The sequence below is a fragment of the Oryzias melastigma genome, linkage group LG5, assembly GCF_002922805.2.
Source record: "Oryzias melastigma strain HK-1 linkage group LG5, ASM292280v2, whole genome shotgun sequence".
Lineage (NCBI taxonomy): Eukaryota > Metazoa > Chordata > Actinopteri > Beloniformes > Adrianichthyidae > Oryzias > Oryzias melastigma.
Window position 1 is genome coordinate 1,997,541 of NC_050516.1, and position 16,484 is coordinate 2,014,024.

Sequence of the window (16,484 nt, forward strand, 5' to 3'; positions counted from 1 at the left end):
AATCGTGAGCTGTAATTAATTAATCGGATTAATCGATTTTAATCGCTTTTTTATAACCCAATGATTGCTGTTAAGAGCCTCCTTTTGAGGTTGTTTATTTAAGTTTGTGACCGTGTGGTGCAGTAAAAGATCAAAATAAAACCAAATAAGTGGTTTTATTAAGCTTTTGTTTATTATAAAAGACTTCCAACCTTTACTTTGACACCACCAAGCTTTTTCTTTTCAATCTTAAACAAATAAGAAAGTTAATAAAAAAAAAACAGGTCCAGATTGCTTTAATTTACTATAACAAAAAAAATAGAAACACTTCACTTTTCTGAGCAAAAATTATTTAACATGACTTCGTGTTAATACCATAAATCAAATGTTATTCCACAGTTTACCACAACAGCAAGACAATAGAAAATATACAAGAGTAATTTTACAGTTTCTTTAACCGGTTTGGTTAAATCTGATCATTTTAAAGACTGAGATAGAGCAGTAATGAAATAGAAAAGAAAATCTAAGAAGGAAAAAAATGAAACATAGTGGAGGAATTGAACTATTTAGACTTTAGAATGTGCTATTTAAAAAGAAAAGAACTTTTACTTTATCATCTGGACGAAAGCAAGCACTAAGAGGTGAACTTTTTCTCTAAAATTGTGCTGTTTTTTTTTCTTCTCATGATGATCATATTTCTCAAAAAGGAGCAGAGCGCAGTTCATGTGCACCTCACGCTAAAGCTGTTGCAATGACAACGTGACGCTGAATGAAAGCGTAAAAACATGGATATATAAATAACAGGACTGAAGTTCGAGTAATTTTTTTTTCTTAATCGACCGTGGTGTGAGTGGGATAAAATGCTGCTCCAGGTTTGCATGAAAGTAATTAACTAAAAATTAGATTAACGCGATTAAAAATCACAAATAACGCGCTAAAATGTCTGTAATTAATCACAATTAATGCAATAATGTGACAGGTCTAATTATTATAATTTAAAGACCACTAGAAATCATTTTTAAATAGATCAAAAGATGACTGGAGTGGGTCTTTACGACACATTTGTTAGAAACTAGGCAAAAAAAGGACAATCTTCACTTAAAATGACACCAAGTTTCAAAGAGAAATGTCTGAAGAAACTTCAGGTGAGCTGAAATATGTCTGGAGAACTTCACAAACTCAAAGACTAGATCTGTTTGAAAACATTTACCAATTAGTTTAACAAAGCTGGATAAATGTGCAAAAAAAAGACAGATAAATAAATGAGTTCCAATTTTTCCCTTGAAGTTAACTGGAGTAATGTGGGAAAAAAACGACTTTTTATGATTAGTATCGGTAACAATTAAGGGTCCTTTCACACTAAGCTGATGGGTCTGCACCAGAGTACGCTTCTTCAGATAATCCACTGCCCTGGTAAAAGCTCATGTGAACTTCAGTGGTGTTAAATTAATATAGAGCGTTCCCTTGTTAATCACAGGAGTGACGTTCTAAAAATAAACCCTAATAGGTGAAATCTGCACAGCAGGATTATAGATGTCTTAAGACCATAAAACCCCTCACCACACACTTTATATTCATTTATCAGACATTAATATTTTCACACTTATTTAAGACCATAAACGATTTATGTAGATTTGGCAAACTGAGATAAAGAAACAAGAGCATGAAGTGACCTAATGCCTGGAAGAATCCTGGTCACTGAAACAGGTAAAACTGATCCTATTAGTCAGGAATCTGAACAATTCATTTGTATTCGTCTCAACCAGAAAAGGTGTGAATGACATCACTTCACTGAGGCCAACATGAAGAAAACATTTAAAGCACAGGTGTCAAACTCCAGGGCCGACATGTTTTCATCTACCTGCCATAGTAGCTTCTATTGCCAAAAGACCGATGTTATGCGCACATATTTAAGTGCAACCAGCTGATGCAAATTCCCGTATTAACTCAGAAGAGTAACTTAAGTAAAGTGAAGTAAGATAAGCTCTATTAGTCCAAGAAAAACAAAGATGCTGATATGCAGCCATAAAAAACAAACACTTTAGATGGTCTGGGTGAATACTTGATTCTGATTGGCTGCTGGGCGTAGCTGCCTCAAAAAAAGCTTCTTCAAAACAAACTTTTCGTTCTTGTTCTGGACAAAAACTGAGGTAAACTTTCTCTCTGAGCTGATGCTTTATTTAACCTAACGTGACGATCAGCATATGTATCACTTTCCTTTGCTGGCTCAGCGATGCGTTGTCGTGTTAATGCGACAACAGGCCCCATTACACATCAAATAGTTCGACTTTTGTGAAAAAGTGACCTAAACCTAAAAAATAACAAGAATAAGTACTAAAAATTGATTGAATATTTATTAATTTAGTAAGTGACCATGTATATATAAGAGAGATAATGCCAAACAAAGTGAGCATTATCAGAAATTAACGTTCGCTGTGGAAGCCTGAACCGGCAGAAGACTGTTGCTTCAAAGGGTTATTAATTAGCCTTAATAAATATTAATGCATTCATTCTTTTTTAGAAAATTACGTGCGAATAATCACTTTATATATACATACATATTTAATATACATAGTTTTTTTTTCTATCTAACCCTCCTAACAATATATATCGATGAGAATGCATTCAGATATTTACCTATGTTGTCTTTCTCTTTGCAGGAAACAGAGTAGCAGCAGATCTCTCTGTCCTGAATAGCAGAAAGGTTCCTGCAAAGGGTTAAAAACAAGATAAAGTCATGAAGTGAAAGACGACAGCATTCATGCAGCATTACACCAATCTCCAATTAGCTACCATGATCCGATTAAATAGATCTTCAGGGAAAAAGTGCACCCGCCCGGCATTATTTAATTAACGCGACATCTCGTATGAAGCAGGTAAAATGAGGGTCGCTCACATTTTTTCAATCAGCTGCTTCTCGTCGAGCGCGCTGGGTAAGTCTCGCTTGTTTCCCAGGACTAGAACCTGAAAAACAGAGGATCAATAAATTAAAGGAAGGATCTTGGACCGAGTCGTAACGCTCAGACAGAAACGGGTGTGGAGACATGCCTATGAGTCGCTCAGTCTGACTCATGGCAGCATTAAATCTCAAAGACATGCTGTCACACTGCAAACGGCAACTTACAGGAATTCCTTGTAGTTGCGGCTTCTCTAAAAGGTTGTGCAGCTCATTTCTGGAAGCTTCTATTTTTTCCCGGTCTGCTGCATCCACCATGTATCTGCCCCCAGGAAGAAAAAAAAAAAATGAGTAACCTTCCTTCCAATGCAGCCCAAAAGCAACAGGATGTGGACAAACGTACACGATTGCATTGACTCCTCTGCAGTAGCGCTCCCACATGCTTCTGAAGCGGGGCTGTCCTCCTATGTCCCATATCTGGAGGAGGGAGAAAGCGTAGCATCAAGTCCAGATTTGCTCATTCCCCTCACCGCTTCAGTCCCTGTTCTGCAGAGGATCTCACCTTTATCGTCACGTTGCCTTTAGTGACCTTCCTCATGTTGAAGCCGACTGTGGGGATCATGTCTTCACTGAACTGACCCGACTGCGTAGAAGAATGGAAAGTGAGAGGTCAGAACGGTTAAAAGATTGATGCCTGCAGTGAGAAAAAAATCATAATTATATAAAAAACAAACTCATTAAACTCAGAAAAAGATTATTCTTTTGGCTCGTCTGTCTATAGGATTTCAAACAAAATATTCAATTTTTTATGTATTTGGTTAAAACAATCAATCAATTATTACTGATGTGCTGACATCCTACTACTACATTTGATGCATTGAGATGAGCAGCACAGTGTGACTTTTACTTTGAAAGGAAGTCATATAAAACTCAATTAGAGCTGCCACAAACAATTATTTTAATAGTCAATTAATCACCGATTATTTTTTCCAATTAGTGGACTAATCGAGTCATTAACAAAGTGCATGTAAACCACACATCTTCACCATCATTAGCTTTAAACTAACTAAAAACTAGATATATAGCATTACCTGTGATGATGATAGTGTGAATGCTGTAACCTGAATTTGGCTGCTGAAGATGCTAGTGCTGATAGCGGAAGATGCTGAAATTGATAGCTAAAATTGCTAAAAGTCTTACTTAAATGCCAAATTAACCTAAAAAATGAGAAAAAAAAATCCTGCATTAGCCAAAATAGCTAGCATGTAGCTGAAATATTAGCTAAACTCCAAATTAGCCTAAAAAACCTTAATAAATGCAAAAATAGTCCCAAAAGCTAGTGTAATGCCATTATATATTTTTTTACTTTACTACACTCTGAATCCATATAATATAAAGTAACGACTAATTGACTATTAAATTACTTGTCGACTATTTTAATAGTTGATTAGTCGACTAATCGTGGCAGCCCTAAACGCAAGTTATTGACCATTTTATGCTTTGAAAAATGCTATATTTGTTTTATTTATGCTGCAAAAAAAAGATTTGTTAATATTCATCATAATAGTACATACATACAAATCAGGGGTTTCTTTACTAAAGGATGAGATAAGGTTATTTAATTGTAGAAGGTTGCAGACCTTTACAAAGATTAAAAATAGAACCAACATTTATCCAACTACATGATTAATAAATCAAAGGATATTACCAATTAAATATAAATCTATGTAGTGTATGCTGAATGACATCCATTTTTTAAGATAATCTGACAACACATCAATAATAAAGGTGATTTAAATGGATAAATTGCAGAAATTTCAACATCACCATGTTGGAATATTGTTTTAAGGTTGACATTTTATGATTGAATGAAACTGAAACCAAACTATATTATAAAGAAGTTAATAAAATATGGAACTAGAAAAATTGCATTACCTCCGATAATGCATGTGTGAATGCATTTTCGCGTTGTGCAAAGTTGTGTTAAATTTGTGTAATTTCTGTAATTGTAAGAATGTGTAGTAAAAGCATGAATTTCTGGACATGCTGGATGTGTAAAATTGCATGAAATGCTGAATTTGCTGAAAATTTGCACAAATTGTGTAAAATTGTGTAGTTGTGTAAAGTTGTGTTAAATTTGTGTAAGTTGTGTAATTGTAATAATGTGTAGTAAAAGCATGAATTTGCTGAACATGCTGGATGTGTAAAATTGCTTAAAATGCTGAATTTGCTGAAAATTTGCACAAATTGTGTAAAATTGTGTAGTTGTGTAAAGTTGTGTTAACTTTGTGTAAGTTGTGTAATTGTAATAATGTGTAGTAAAAGCATGAATTTGCTGAACATGCTGGATGTGTAAAATTGCTTAAATTGCATAAAGTGTGTAATTTGCAGGAATTTGTAATAAAATCCTATTAGTTATAATGGGGCTGAAAAAACGCACAAATTGTGTAACTACGCAAAAACTGTAAAGTGCACAACTACTAATAATACAAGCAGGAAAGTCCTTAACGAGCCGGACGTTCTGATACCAAGATTGTGTAAGTCGCATAAAGTGTGATAAAGTTTTTACGTGCCGAAAAACGTACGGAAGTGGACATAAACTATAATAATAATAAAGAGAAACAGAAAAACAATAGTGTGAATGCATTGAATGCATTCACACAATTATCTTCAGGAATAGTAAGGTTTTGAAAGAACAAATACTTTAAATCATTATTTTTAAGAAAACACAAACCAAAACAACAACAGCAGGACAATGTAACCTTTCTCCCACACCCATCCACGACTGACAGGTCCATCAATGTACCCTCAAACACACAGAGGAGCAAAACGACCCAACACCATCACATAGACGTATTGCGTTGGTGGTCTTTGGGTCAGCCTGGACGCAGCGTGACGCAGCCCGAGGACACGAACCGCAGGCCCGTGCTGTCGAAACACCGTTCACGTTGCCTCACCGGCAGCAGCTCGCGCCCTCCGCAGCCTTTCACATGACCAGTTTCACAAGAACTGCACTGTCAACACCAACAACCGTCATCCCAGCTAGCCTCGCAGCACTTCTGGGTTCCTTAAAGGCGCTAAAATGTAATTCTGACCCTCTTTATACTCTAAAACCACACACTTTACTAACTTAGCTTCAGCACCCAAAACCAGACGTCTAGACTAAAAAAAAAGTCTTCTAAAAGACATTATCTACAACTTCTCCAAGTCATAGTCGGGGCCCGCGCTAACGTTGCTACTTACGGCAATCACGTTGACAAAGGTGGTTTTCCCGGAGTACTGGAGCCCCACTAACGTGAGCTCCATCTCCTCCTTCCAGAACAGCGACCTGAACCAGTCTAGCAGTCTGTTGATGAGGGCCAGCATCTCGGATGGCACAGTAGGTCGCAGTCTCTAGCAGAGTCGGCTAGCAGAGGAATACAGGAAGTAGCCAGGTGCTTGGTCATGTCATGTGATCGTGACGAGAGCCGCTGTCTGTCACGCGCGCGAGCTCCAGACAGCCGTACCTCACAGAAAAAAACAATCAAACAAATAGAATTTTTAAAAAAGGAATATTATGAGATAACTTGTTTACATATTTTGATTAAAGTTGTATTTTAAAAATATATTTCACTTCATTAGCACTGTTAGGAGCATATTTAAAGACTCAATCTGATGGGAAAGGTGTGATTTTAACATCTTTTGGCAAAATCGTGGATATTTACTTATTAAAAAATGCTTAAAATTGCATTTTTGAGTATTTCTTAATTCAAATTGCTTTAAGCAGATGGAAAATGCAGTTCGACCGTGAATTAATGTAGTTTTAATTTAAAAAAGGAAAAAAAAAAATCACATTGACTTATACAACCCAAATGAATAGATTTACTCCTAAATTTTGATCTTTTGTTGTTGATCAAATGTAAACTAAGATCTCAATCAATTATTTTACTTTTCTTTTCCTCTTCTGTGAAATCTCGTTAAACAAGTTGGAGGACGCGTGGTGCAAGACTGTTAAGTGGCTGAAATTCCTTTTAAAGTATTTTGAGATCAAAGGATTTTTTAAACTACTTTCAAAGCGTTCTCTACATCTAGGTACTCAAAAAAGTCAAAATCAGCCAAACTGAGGCAGTTAATGATTTTTCATTCTGTTTTAAGTAATTCCATCACGTCAACCAGGTCCTGAAGATGCAGCCCCTTACCATGATACTTCCACTGCTGTGCTTGACTGCTGCCATGAAATGTTGCTAGATTGACGGGAATTTCTTCAACAGAATATTTGCTTTTTTTTTGGAAAGGATGATCACGATGTTATTTTCTGCAAGTTTTTTTTGAGCGTTGAAATCATGGACTTTGATACGATCCGTGTTAAGTGAGTCCTGTACTTCTCTCCAGTGTCATACTGCTCCCACTGATGACCTTCTGCCCAAGTCCTTGTTTTTCCTTCGTCATTTGGTTTAAATGACAACGTAATGTTTTTTTCTTTAGTGCATTTTTGTCTATTAAAGTGATTTCTTGATTCTACAGGTCTGATAGTAATTAAATCTGTCTGGCAGCCAATATTATACTTATACCCCACCCCCCCAAAAAATGAAAAAAAGTGGTAAATCAGTTTATTAGTTTATTAAAGAATGGGAGTATTACTTTTATACATAAGGCCACACAGGTTTAGATACAGCATTTCATTGAGTGTTTTTGTCACAGTGAAGCTGTTGTCATCTGTATCATGTTACAAATGTACACTTTATACAACGTATGCTGTCATTTTAGTTTTTATAACCAAAAGGATATGGGTTTTACTAATGATTTATTTGTAGTATATACTGTAATTTAACAGTGAAGCACTGATTCATGCATTTAATCAACTTTCTGTCAATTCCTGGCCTTGAATTTTCAATAACTACAAACATATCAGGTAATTAAAAAACAAAACCAAACATAGTTAAAATCTCTGTAAAAACGTCAGTTTCATTTTAAACATAAAATAATGCTTTAATTTCACATGACCATGAACTGATTCAATCATTGAAAAGTATGTGCAGTGTTCACTGCTTAGAAATTGTCAGTGTTGTTAGAGTAGCGACACCCCTGGAAAGAGAGAGAGAAAAAAAAAAAACTTTAATTTTTTTGTAGAGAAAAAGTAAAAGATTCTTAACAGATCTTTCATGATGGTGTCAAGTCATTTTTCATTTACCTTTGGCCAGACTACTGTCATATACTTTTCTTCAGATCTTGCACTCATTACTGTGGAGTAAATGGTCCCTCTGGTGGTGGGAGGTGGAATTGCAGAAAATGTTAAATATGGTAGAAAACATTAAAAAAAAGTTGTTAAAATGAAGGAACATTTGTTGTTTTCCTCACTTAAGTCAATTTAGAGTCTTTGAATAATTGTGCATGTCAAATTACTAATATTTAATGTAAGTAATGTGGTTTTAAAATAAAACCAACATATTCAAATTTAAGATTTCTACAGTTTAGACTAAAATCCTTGTTGTTTAAGGCACACTTCTGTATAGGTTTTTTTNNNAAAAACAGAACAGGGAAAATGCAAGGCGAAAACATCAAAGTATATACAACAAATGAAATTAAAGCAGTTTCTGGTCACAAAACTGAAACTATTCACACCTGTTTGTTTTATGATGTTACCCCCTCCGTTACCATCTTCCCTTTTCTCTAAACTTCCCTCTTTTACCTTTCTTTTGTGCCCTTAACCCCCCCAACCTCCCTCTTCTTCTTTTTTGTCCGGTCCAACAGAAAAAAAGCCTTCAAGCATAATCAATATAAATAAAGTTTAGAATAAAATACAAAATGAGTTTATACTCAATAACCCCTGTTGTGACAGTAAAATCTGTCTAACACAAGATGCTCTCACCTGTTTGCTCAGCTGTTGGACAGGACAAGTTAATAAATAAATAAACATTCCAACAAGTAAGCAGTTGGACCCTTTTTTTCTGTCTGATAACACGTCACGATACATTCAAGATTATGCTAAAACCTTTTTTTTCCGATAAATGCAAGTTTTTCAAAATTGTGTTTCCATTAAGCAAATTTATCATCACAAATTCAATTTCATAGTTAATTGAAATGCAGACAGGAGAGCAGCCTCTGTTTTCTTACCTGTTACACACTGGAGCCAGCATTAAAACCTGCAGGAAAGATTTTGTTTAAAAACCAGTCTGTCTCTCAGAAAGTTTCTCTAACTCGGTTGAACGTGTTCATACTTGCCTGATAGAGAGAGTATGAATTGATGCGTTTTTGCCCGATTGATTTTAGTGCATCGTTTGCAACTTGGCTGAGAAATAAACACAACAGCAGCGTTACAACATCTATCCCACTGTGGAGAAATCCTCGTTATGTGAGCCGACTCACCGGCGATGATCTGACGGCGGTGGGGGGAGCCAGTGATCGAAGTTTGTCTCAACTCTGAACCACCTGAAGAGAGCGGAGAAACCCGCGGTTAAAAGAAAAGGTGCTCACGCACGTCAGCTACAGCTGCTTACCCTTCATACGTGGGATCCAGGGGCCAGATGTCCACGGGGCCTTTCCGATCTCTGGTGATTATGACCCCTTCCCCCGGTCGAACCCCTCCCACGATGTAGTACACCCCTGTGATGAGGGGGGTTTTTGACAGACGAATGACTGCGTCCTGAAAGTCTTCTGCTTCCTCCAGCGTCTGCGGACAACACACAGGCTGAGTTTCACTTCCTCCTCCGGTCAACTTCTCCTTTGTGTCGCCTCCTCACCTCCCGCACCAGCCAGCTGACGGGAGACGCGTGGAGCAAGAGAGCAGACACCACGTTCTTCCACCAGTTCCACCAGTGCTCTGTTCCTGATGAGTCCCAGAAACAAACGTGAAGACGGGAAGAGAAGAACATTTCTGTAAAGCTTAGGGGTTCTATAGACCTCTCTGGTCCCCGGAGATGGTGATTTTCCCAGGACTCTGCCCGGTCCACAGGCCCACATAGCCCGCAAATGTAGTCCCCTGGTAAGCCATCTGCAAGGTGATGGGTATATTTATCAGTTACTAAGATCACGACCCAAGTTTAAAAAGTTTTTCTTATTTTTTGTCAGTTTTCCTGTCCTTTCTGATATAAACCCTCCATATCAGGTCAGATAATCTCCCTTAGCAATGAATTTGAATTTTTTATTTGAGAATAATTTTTACTTAAATTGGTTATGTTTGTATACATTTCTAGATGCAACTATTTAAACTTTGACCCGTAGATTAAAAACAGAATGAATCTGGACTTGTCAATCTGTTAGCTTGTGCTTCTAAAACCCAATTCAAAGTGAGGGTTCATGGGATTTCAGCAAACTCAAAGGCTGTGGAGATGGTTGCATACAGTATTTCCTCGCTATATTGTGGTTCACCATTTGCAATTTTGCTGTTCTGCTGTTTTTATTTTTTATTTTTTTTACACTGCACTGTGTTCTGTATTCTGATTGGCTGACTTTGTCAATCAATTTCGTCCTCGTGTCTCCTTCACAGAATGAATGCAGATTGCCAGATTTACACAAATCTTCAATCATGAGGGCATCTTTGGTTTTTCTCCATGAAGGTTTGAACTTTGAGAATTTAAACAAGAGAGAAAAGTGTCTAAAGTGTGTAGTGAGGGGTATAGCCTCAAAACAGCTATAATCCTACATCAAAATTTGACCTATTGTGGGATATTCTTAGAATGCAACTCCCAAAATAAACAAGGTATGCCAGTATTTTGGTTTATTACAACTGGTTTATAATAAACTGGCTCAACCAAACCCCCACTTATACGATTAAATATAAAGCAAACTTGGAAGTATCAGTTATTGCAGTTCCTAAAATGACCACTGGAGGTTTGTTCAAAACGAGACAATTTCTACTTGATTCCCTAGTTAAAAAGTCAGACTTTATACCAAAATCAGACATATGCACAGTCTGGTTTAAAAAATACTTTATATGTGATTAAATCCTAACTTTTGCACAATGTGAGTCATGTTTCTTTAACCTCTTACCACCAGATTATCAGCTCTAATGTTGACATTCCTTCGACTACCATAACTCTTCAACCGTTGATGCAATTCATGAGTTCCAGCAGAGAAAAGAAGCCAAAACTTTCCGGTAGTGAAGTGCTATTGCAGTCGACGTAAATCAGCTGATTCCATCAGGGAGAAAAGGGGCTTTTCACCGTTATGCACTTGGTGCAAACCGACTAGAAAATCCTTCTCTGAGTCGACGGATTTACGTTAATGGCATGAACACTCAAGGAGTTATGGTATGTCAAAGAGCGTTTGTTATTTAAGCGTCACCAGTGACAGCTCAGGTGTGAAAGGGTAAGTTGATAGGTAGGATGGACCCATGGATGAATCCAACAAAACTAATTCTTTGACCCGCCCACTTGCCTATTTTTTTAGACGATGTTGTGTTGGGCGTAGTAACCTTCAGTGCCAACATATTCTCCTTCCCAAGTCATCACATTTGGCGCATGGTTAAGGATCCCTCCATGTAAAAAATTGACATTTTGAGTGTCCCCAACTCGCCGTTTTTTTAGGCTTCCCAATATCTGGGCCGCAAATCGGTACCGGTCCGGTATCCAGGATGTGGACCGCACCGGTACCCTAACCCTTGACGTGGCTGATACCAGACATGGATTGGTTCCGGACGCAGTACTGGTTCCAGTCAGGGACCTGGCTAGGGTTAGGGGACCGAACGCCGACCGAACTTTGGGACATGGCCAGTACTGCGTCTGACAAAACAATCGGACCGCCAGCACCTTTAAAAAACAACGAGTTGGGGACATCAAAATGACCAAAAATGATGCGGAGGAGTCCTTATCGTGCATCACTATATGACAAGTTGGTAATGAGAACGTGCATCCGTGCATATCTGCTTCACAGACACTCTAAAAGCTCTGTATGTGACAGCATAGATTATGAGTCCAGCGTATACATGTCTATTTACAACTCCAAGAGTACCTTCCCATTCTTCATGAAAACCGCATTCAGAGTCATATTCCTCAGAACAGGATGCGGATAGTCCAGATTCCGGCCGTGGTAAATCTTTCCAGATTTGTCTTGGGCTATGATGCTCGTGCAAAACCTGTGGATACAAGGAAAGAGGGCGACTACTAAAGCTGACGATGGACATCTTCAGGAAGCTTCTTCTTAATACGATTAAAGCCACACATACGCTGACACTTCATAGGCAAAGTTGAGGATGACGATGTCAGACAGGTTGCCTCCAAAGTGCGATGCCAGGCCGCGGATCTCCCCCGCATAAGGAGGAGGAATGTACTTCTCCAGAGAATTCACAACAGGTATAATCAAATGATGCACCCATTTGGGGACTGTAGAACTAAAAAAAACAAAAAAAAAACCAGGAGAGGACATGTTAGTTAGCATGTTGCTCGTATTTTGTGATCTGTTTCTTTGAGTGAATGTGTTCAGTTTTTTGTTTGGTTGCTTAGGTTTCCTTTGTCTCTTCAGGTTTTGTTTTGTCTGTTCTGTTTTAGTGTTTTAGTTCTGCCACTCTTTAGGAAACTTTTCACCATCTCTGGTTCTGTCCTCCACAAACCACTTTTCTTGATAGCAGTGAAACCCAAACAACAACAACTGGTTTCTGTCAACAGGAAACACCTCCTCCTTCTTCTAGTGAGGTGTAGAAGGTCAATGTGTGCCATTGACTGCATATGAGAACTGGACTGAGTCTCTCTTAGAAAATAACTTACAAAACGAAGTTAATTCAGTCGTCATTTTTTTCGTGATACAGATGCTGCCATGTTGGAGGCAGATGTCGTCAGTGAGCAGTGATTGGTCCAAGTCGGACAGAGTGACCGTTTCTATGGCAACAATCCCCGCCTATCAGGAGTGAGCTTGTTGGAAGTCCACAACCTTTCCACTGGCTCTGTCAAACATTTCAAACGTTCGACGTGGATTCACCTACTTTCGTTGAGGAATCTGATTGGCCAGTTTTTAACTTCAATAACTTTCCCAACAGATAGAATATTTAATAAAAGGATTAGCAGACAAATACAATAACTGAGTAATAGCTGTTTATTTCTCTAAAGAAGAAGACTATGGGATTTTAGCTTTTTGGAACCAGCGAGTACTTCCTATTTGGAATGCAAAAGGGGAGGAGTCACTCAGCCCAGTTCTCATGTACAGTCAATAATAAATATCCCAATTGATTCCAAACTCTTGTGCTGCAGCTTTGCTAACGGCTTCCTGTTTCAGCCCACACACATCTGAGAGTTTGGTCTCCAACAGTCCACTCTGGACTGTGTTTTGGCTGTTTCTGCCCGTGTTTCCAAATCAGTCCTTCTGGATCACCTTCTTGTCTCTGTTTGCATTCGGTCTGCTAACCGGCCTGTTACTACACCAAGGTCTTCAAACTACTGAAAGACAGAACAAGAACCAGTTTCAGAAGAAAAGCAGCTAAACTAAGATATGTTTAGGCTTTTTAGACTAAATAAAAATGCTGACAATTTCAATTAACAATATTATTTCACTTTTGTCCTTTTTGTCTAAATGTTTAAAATGTCAAATAATTAAGAGAAAAGGTTGTCGGAGTGGTTTCTTATTAAAATAAGCATAAATCTTCTACTGCAGTTGTGTCCAACTGTTGTTCAGAAGCACAGTCCATACATGAGTAGATAACAAAATGATTCTACAATGATATTTGCATTCACTAAAAGGGAAAAAAAGGATGAAGGAGCACCGAAGTCATATTTTTGGAAAATGTAATTTTTTACTTTAATGTCTTTTTAATTAAAGTAAATCAGGATTTTATTTGACACATGTGTATTTTATTTTGAAATGAACCTGTATGTGCTGCTTTTAAAAGTACAAGTATTTAAAGTTGTTTTCTATACAAAAATATACTCCTGTTATAATTCAACTATTGTAAATGCTTTAAAGTTTTTTTATATGAAGGAATTACTAAATGGCCACAAAAATGTGAATAAAGTGTATTTAATTAATAATAAAATGGGGCCTTCTCTAAGTTTTAGAAATGGTTCTTTTAACATTAAAAGTTGCAGATCCCTGGAAAAAAGTGTTCGGTTAAAAATAAGCTCACCCAATTTCAACAAAAACCCAAGTTCAGCTGCACCACTGTACTTTGATAAGTTTAAAGTCCGCCTTTGCTAAAGCGGCAACACGGATGGACTAACGTTTCCTTTTCACAGAGTATCTAGATTTATCATCAAACAGCATTTCAAGTTAAAACTCAAACATATGTTAATAAATGTTACAAGTTTTTTTTTTATTTTTAACCCACAATAACTAATTTATGACACAGAGGCAAAGAATAATTGACTTTAAACTTTTTTACATCAGCTGAATTGCTGATATTAGAAATACAACCATAAAGCAAAAAGTTACAGGAGGCTCTGTGGAGAGGTTTAATCTGAAAAATTCTCATTTGGAAAAATAAATAAATAAATGTTGAGAGCAGAAAGTTGGTTCTTTTTTGAGAGGTTCTAACTTTAGAAAACTCCTCATAAAAAAACTTTACCCCTACCTCACACCAGCTCTCAAGCAGGGTGGTGGGAGGCTGATAATTTGGGCTTTTCTAAGTCTCTGCTTTTGTAACTTGCTAAAGCTAAAATAAAGAAGCATTTCAACTTTGGAGGATTAGAATTTTTATCGTTTATTTTTAAAACTTCCCTAAAAAAGTGGAAACATGCTAATGTGGGTTATATATAGGTAATTACAATAGTTTTAGTGCAGATATTAAATCATATCTAGTGCAATTATTTTTATAGTTAAGCACTAAGCAATGTTGTCATGTGGTTGGTGATTACACTATACACACTTCTGCATTTTGGCAAGATACTGGAACAAGGAAACCTATAAAAACCTTTAATGTTTGGTTATTCAAAGTTCCTGTTTAAATGTATTTAAGTACTAATGTGGATTTAATGAACCCAGTTTTATATTTGCATTCACATTTACTTAGTTAAGCTGAAGTCAGAATACTTTATGTAAGATAACTGTTATATTTATTGAATATCAAACACAGGGGTGCTATTGTTTATAAAGAATTAACGCTAAACCTATTACACGTGCTAAAGCTCTGAATTTTTGCTGAATTAATAGTTACTTTTTTAATTTTTAAAGTTCCTTTTTTTGTTCCAACATTTTTGTGATTAATAGTTTTTATGTTTTGAACTGTTGAGTTTAAAAACGCCGAATCCAAACCAAACTTACTCGATTATTGCAGCGGCTGCTCTGTTCAGGTAAGCTACGTCAAAAACTTTGAGCAGAGGTTTCCATCGCTCCTGCGGGTCCTCGTCCAGGTTGATGCTCACCGTTGGAGGGGCAACTTGAGCCCGGCACGGAGGTCCCAGCAGCGGGAGCAGCAGCAACAGCACGGCGGTCCACTCCATCGCAACCAATCCAGTTCCTGCTGTCTGCCTGACACCGGACAGCACAGGGGCGAAGCCAGGTCTCAACTTCCCCTTGAGATTTTCACAATAAAACACGTGCGGAAACAGTATCGTCTTTTAAGAGACTTGGTCGCTTTTCGAGAATGTTACCTTAAGATAAGGGTATTTAATTTTATCTGGATTTTATTTGAAACCAGTACAATTCATAATAAATATGTATAATTCTCATGTAAAAGTGTTAAATCGTGTTCACCAAGGAAGAATGCTTTTATTTTGAATGTTGTTACAGCGGAAGTTATTGAGGGTCTCAAGGAGGAGAAAAGGAAATCTTTAACACCAAAAATAATGGTTAAAAGTTCAGTTCAATTAACACAGTAACAACAACAACAATAATTATAATAATAATAAAACATAAAATTAAACAGGAAGTTTGTGAAGAGGCATCTGCTCTGGCATTTCCTTTCTGAATAATAATAAAAAAAAACATATTAAAAACCAGAAAATTAAATTTTACTTAAGAAAAAGACAAACTTTTAAAGGAAAAAGTTGTTTTATTGAAAAGGTACAATAAAGTTTGTAACGTAAAGGTTACTGATCTTGATTCTTGTTAGAATAACATGGGTTATTCTAATTTGACATCGTTTAAAGCTATGGCGGACAGATAAAAATAAATTTAAAAAATAACAGAAAATGTACTTTTGCTTTAGTTTTCAGATTTAAGCAACAACTGGACATAAACACAAACATGCACCACCATCTCATCCCTCAGGGATTTACCCTTTTATAGTCATAAAGACAACCCTTTATGCACATTTCTCACAGTTTAGATTTTTTTGTTCAAAATTTTCATGCAAATGTTCTCAAATATTCTATGTCTAATAAAAGGTCAACCAAATAGTGTCACAGTTCTGTTAGATTGACAGTGAGGTCACTGTTCTCAGCTGCTATCACTGACGACCACACCCATGACCTCCAGGCATTTCAGTCTTTGTGCTTTCTGTAAAACAAACTTCACGTCTCTCTGCTGCAGCAGGGTCATGGTGGGACGACAGCCCATCATTCTGACCGTGGTTGAACGCTCTTTGTCTTGTGAATGCCTTCTAGTCTTAATTTTCAACATTGGGGTCACTGTTTTCTGCAAGTTGTAAAAAAAGAAAAAAAAGCCAAATTAGGGAACACCACATCCTGTTATACAATTAATGTGTTAATTTAATTATGTTCACTCTCATTTTTTTCTCTTTAGAATATTTTTTTTTGTATTCCAGCAA

At 36.9% G+C, this 16,484-nt stretch overlaps 2 protein-coding genes across 2 annotated transcripts in view; both read right to left on the reverse strand.

The window, feature by feature from the left end:
- LOC112145570 (ADP-ribosylation factor-like protein 8B) overlaps positions 1 to 6,370 on the reverse strand; it is an 8,303-nt gene extending 1,933 nt beyond the window's left edge. Inside the window, exons 1-6 of the mRNA XM_024270885.2 lie at positions 6,119 to 6,370; positions 3,438 to 3,518; positions 3,279 to 3,352; positions 3,104 to 3,197; positions 2,876 to 2,943; positions 2,617 to 2,687 (exon numbers count right to left, since the gene is read on the reverse strand). Coding sequence (XP_024126653.1) covers positions 2,617 to 2,687; positions 2,876 to 2,943; positions 3,104 to 3,197; positions 3,279 to 3,352; positions 3,438 to 3,518; positions 6,119 to 6,241 — 511 coding nt within the window. The 5' untranslated portion in view covers positions 6,242 to 6,370. The remainder of the gene's footprint in view (positions 1 to 2,616; positions 2,688 to 2,875; positions 2,944 to 3,103; positions 3,198 to 3,278; positions 3,353 to 3,437; positions 3,519 to 6,118) is intronic.
- A 1,089-nt stretch (positions 6,371 to 7,459) lies between these two features.
- On the reverse strand, positions 7,460 to 15,257 carry LOC112145699 (N-acylethanolamine-hydrolyzing acid amidase). The gene is made up of 11 exons (XM_024271080.2): positions 15,038 to 15,257; positions 12,018 to 12,182; positions 11,804 to 11,927; positions 9,755 to 9,845; positions 9,595 to 9,680; positions 9,352 to 9,524; positions 9,221 to 9,283; positions 9,077 to 9,143; positions 8,969 to 8,997; positions 8,046 to 8,115; positions 7,460 to 7,939 (listed from the first exon to the last, which is right to left on the reverse strand). Exons 1-11 carry the CDS (start codon positions 15,214 to 15,216, stop codon positions 7,904 to 7,906), a joined length of 1,083 nt encoding a protein of 360 aa, XP_024126848.1. The 5' UTR covers positions 15,217 to 15,257; the 3' UTR covers positions 7,460 to 7,903.
- Positions 15,258 to 16,484: the final 1,227 nt, after the last annotated feature.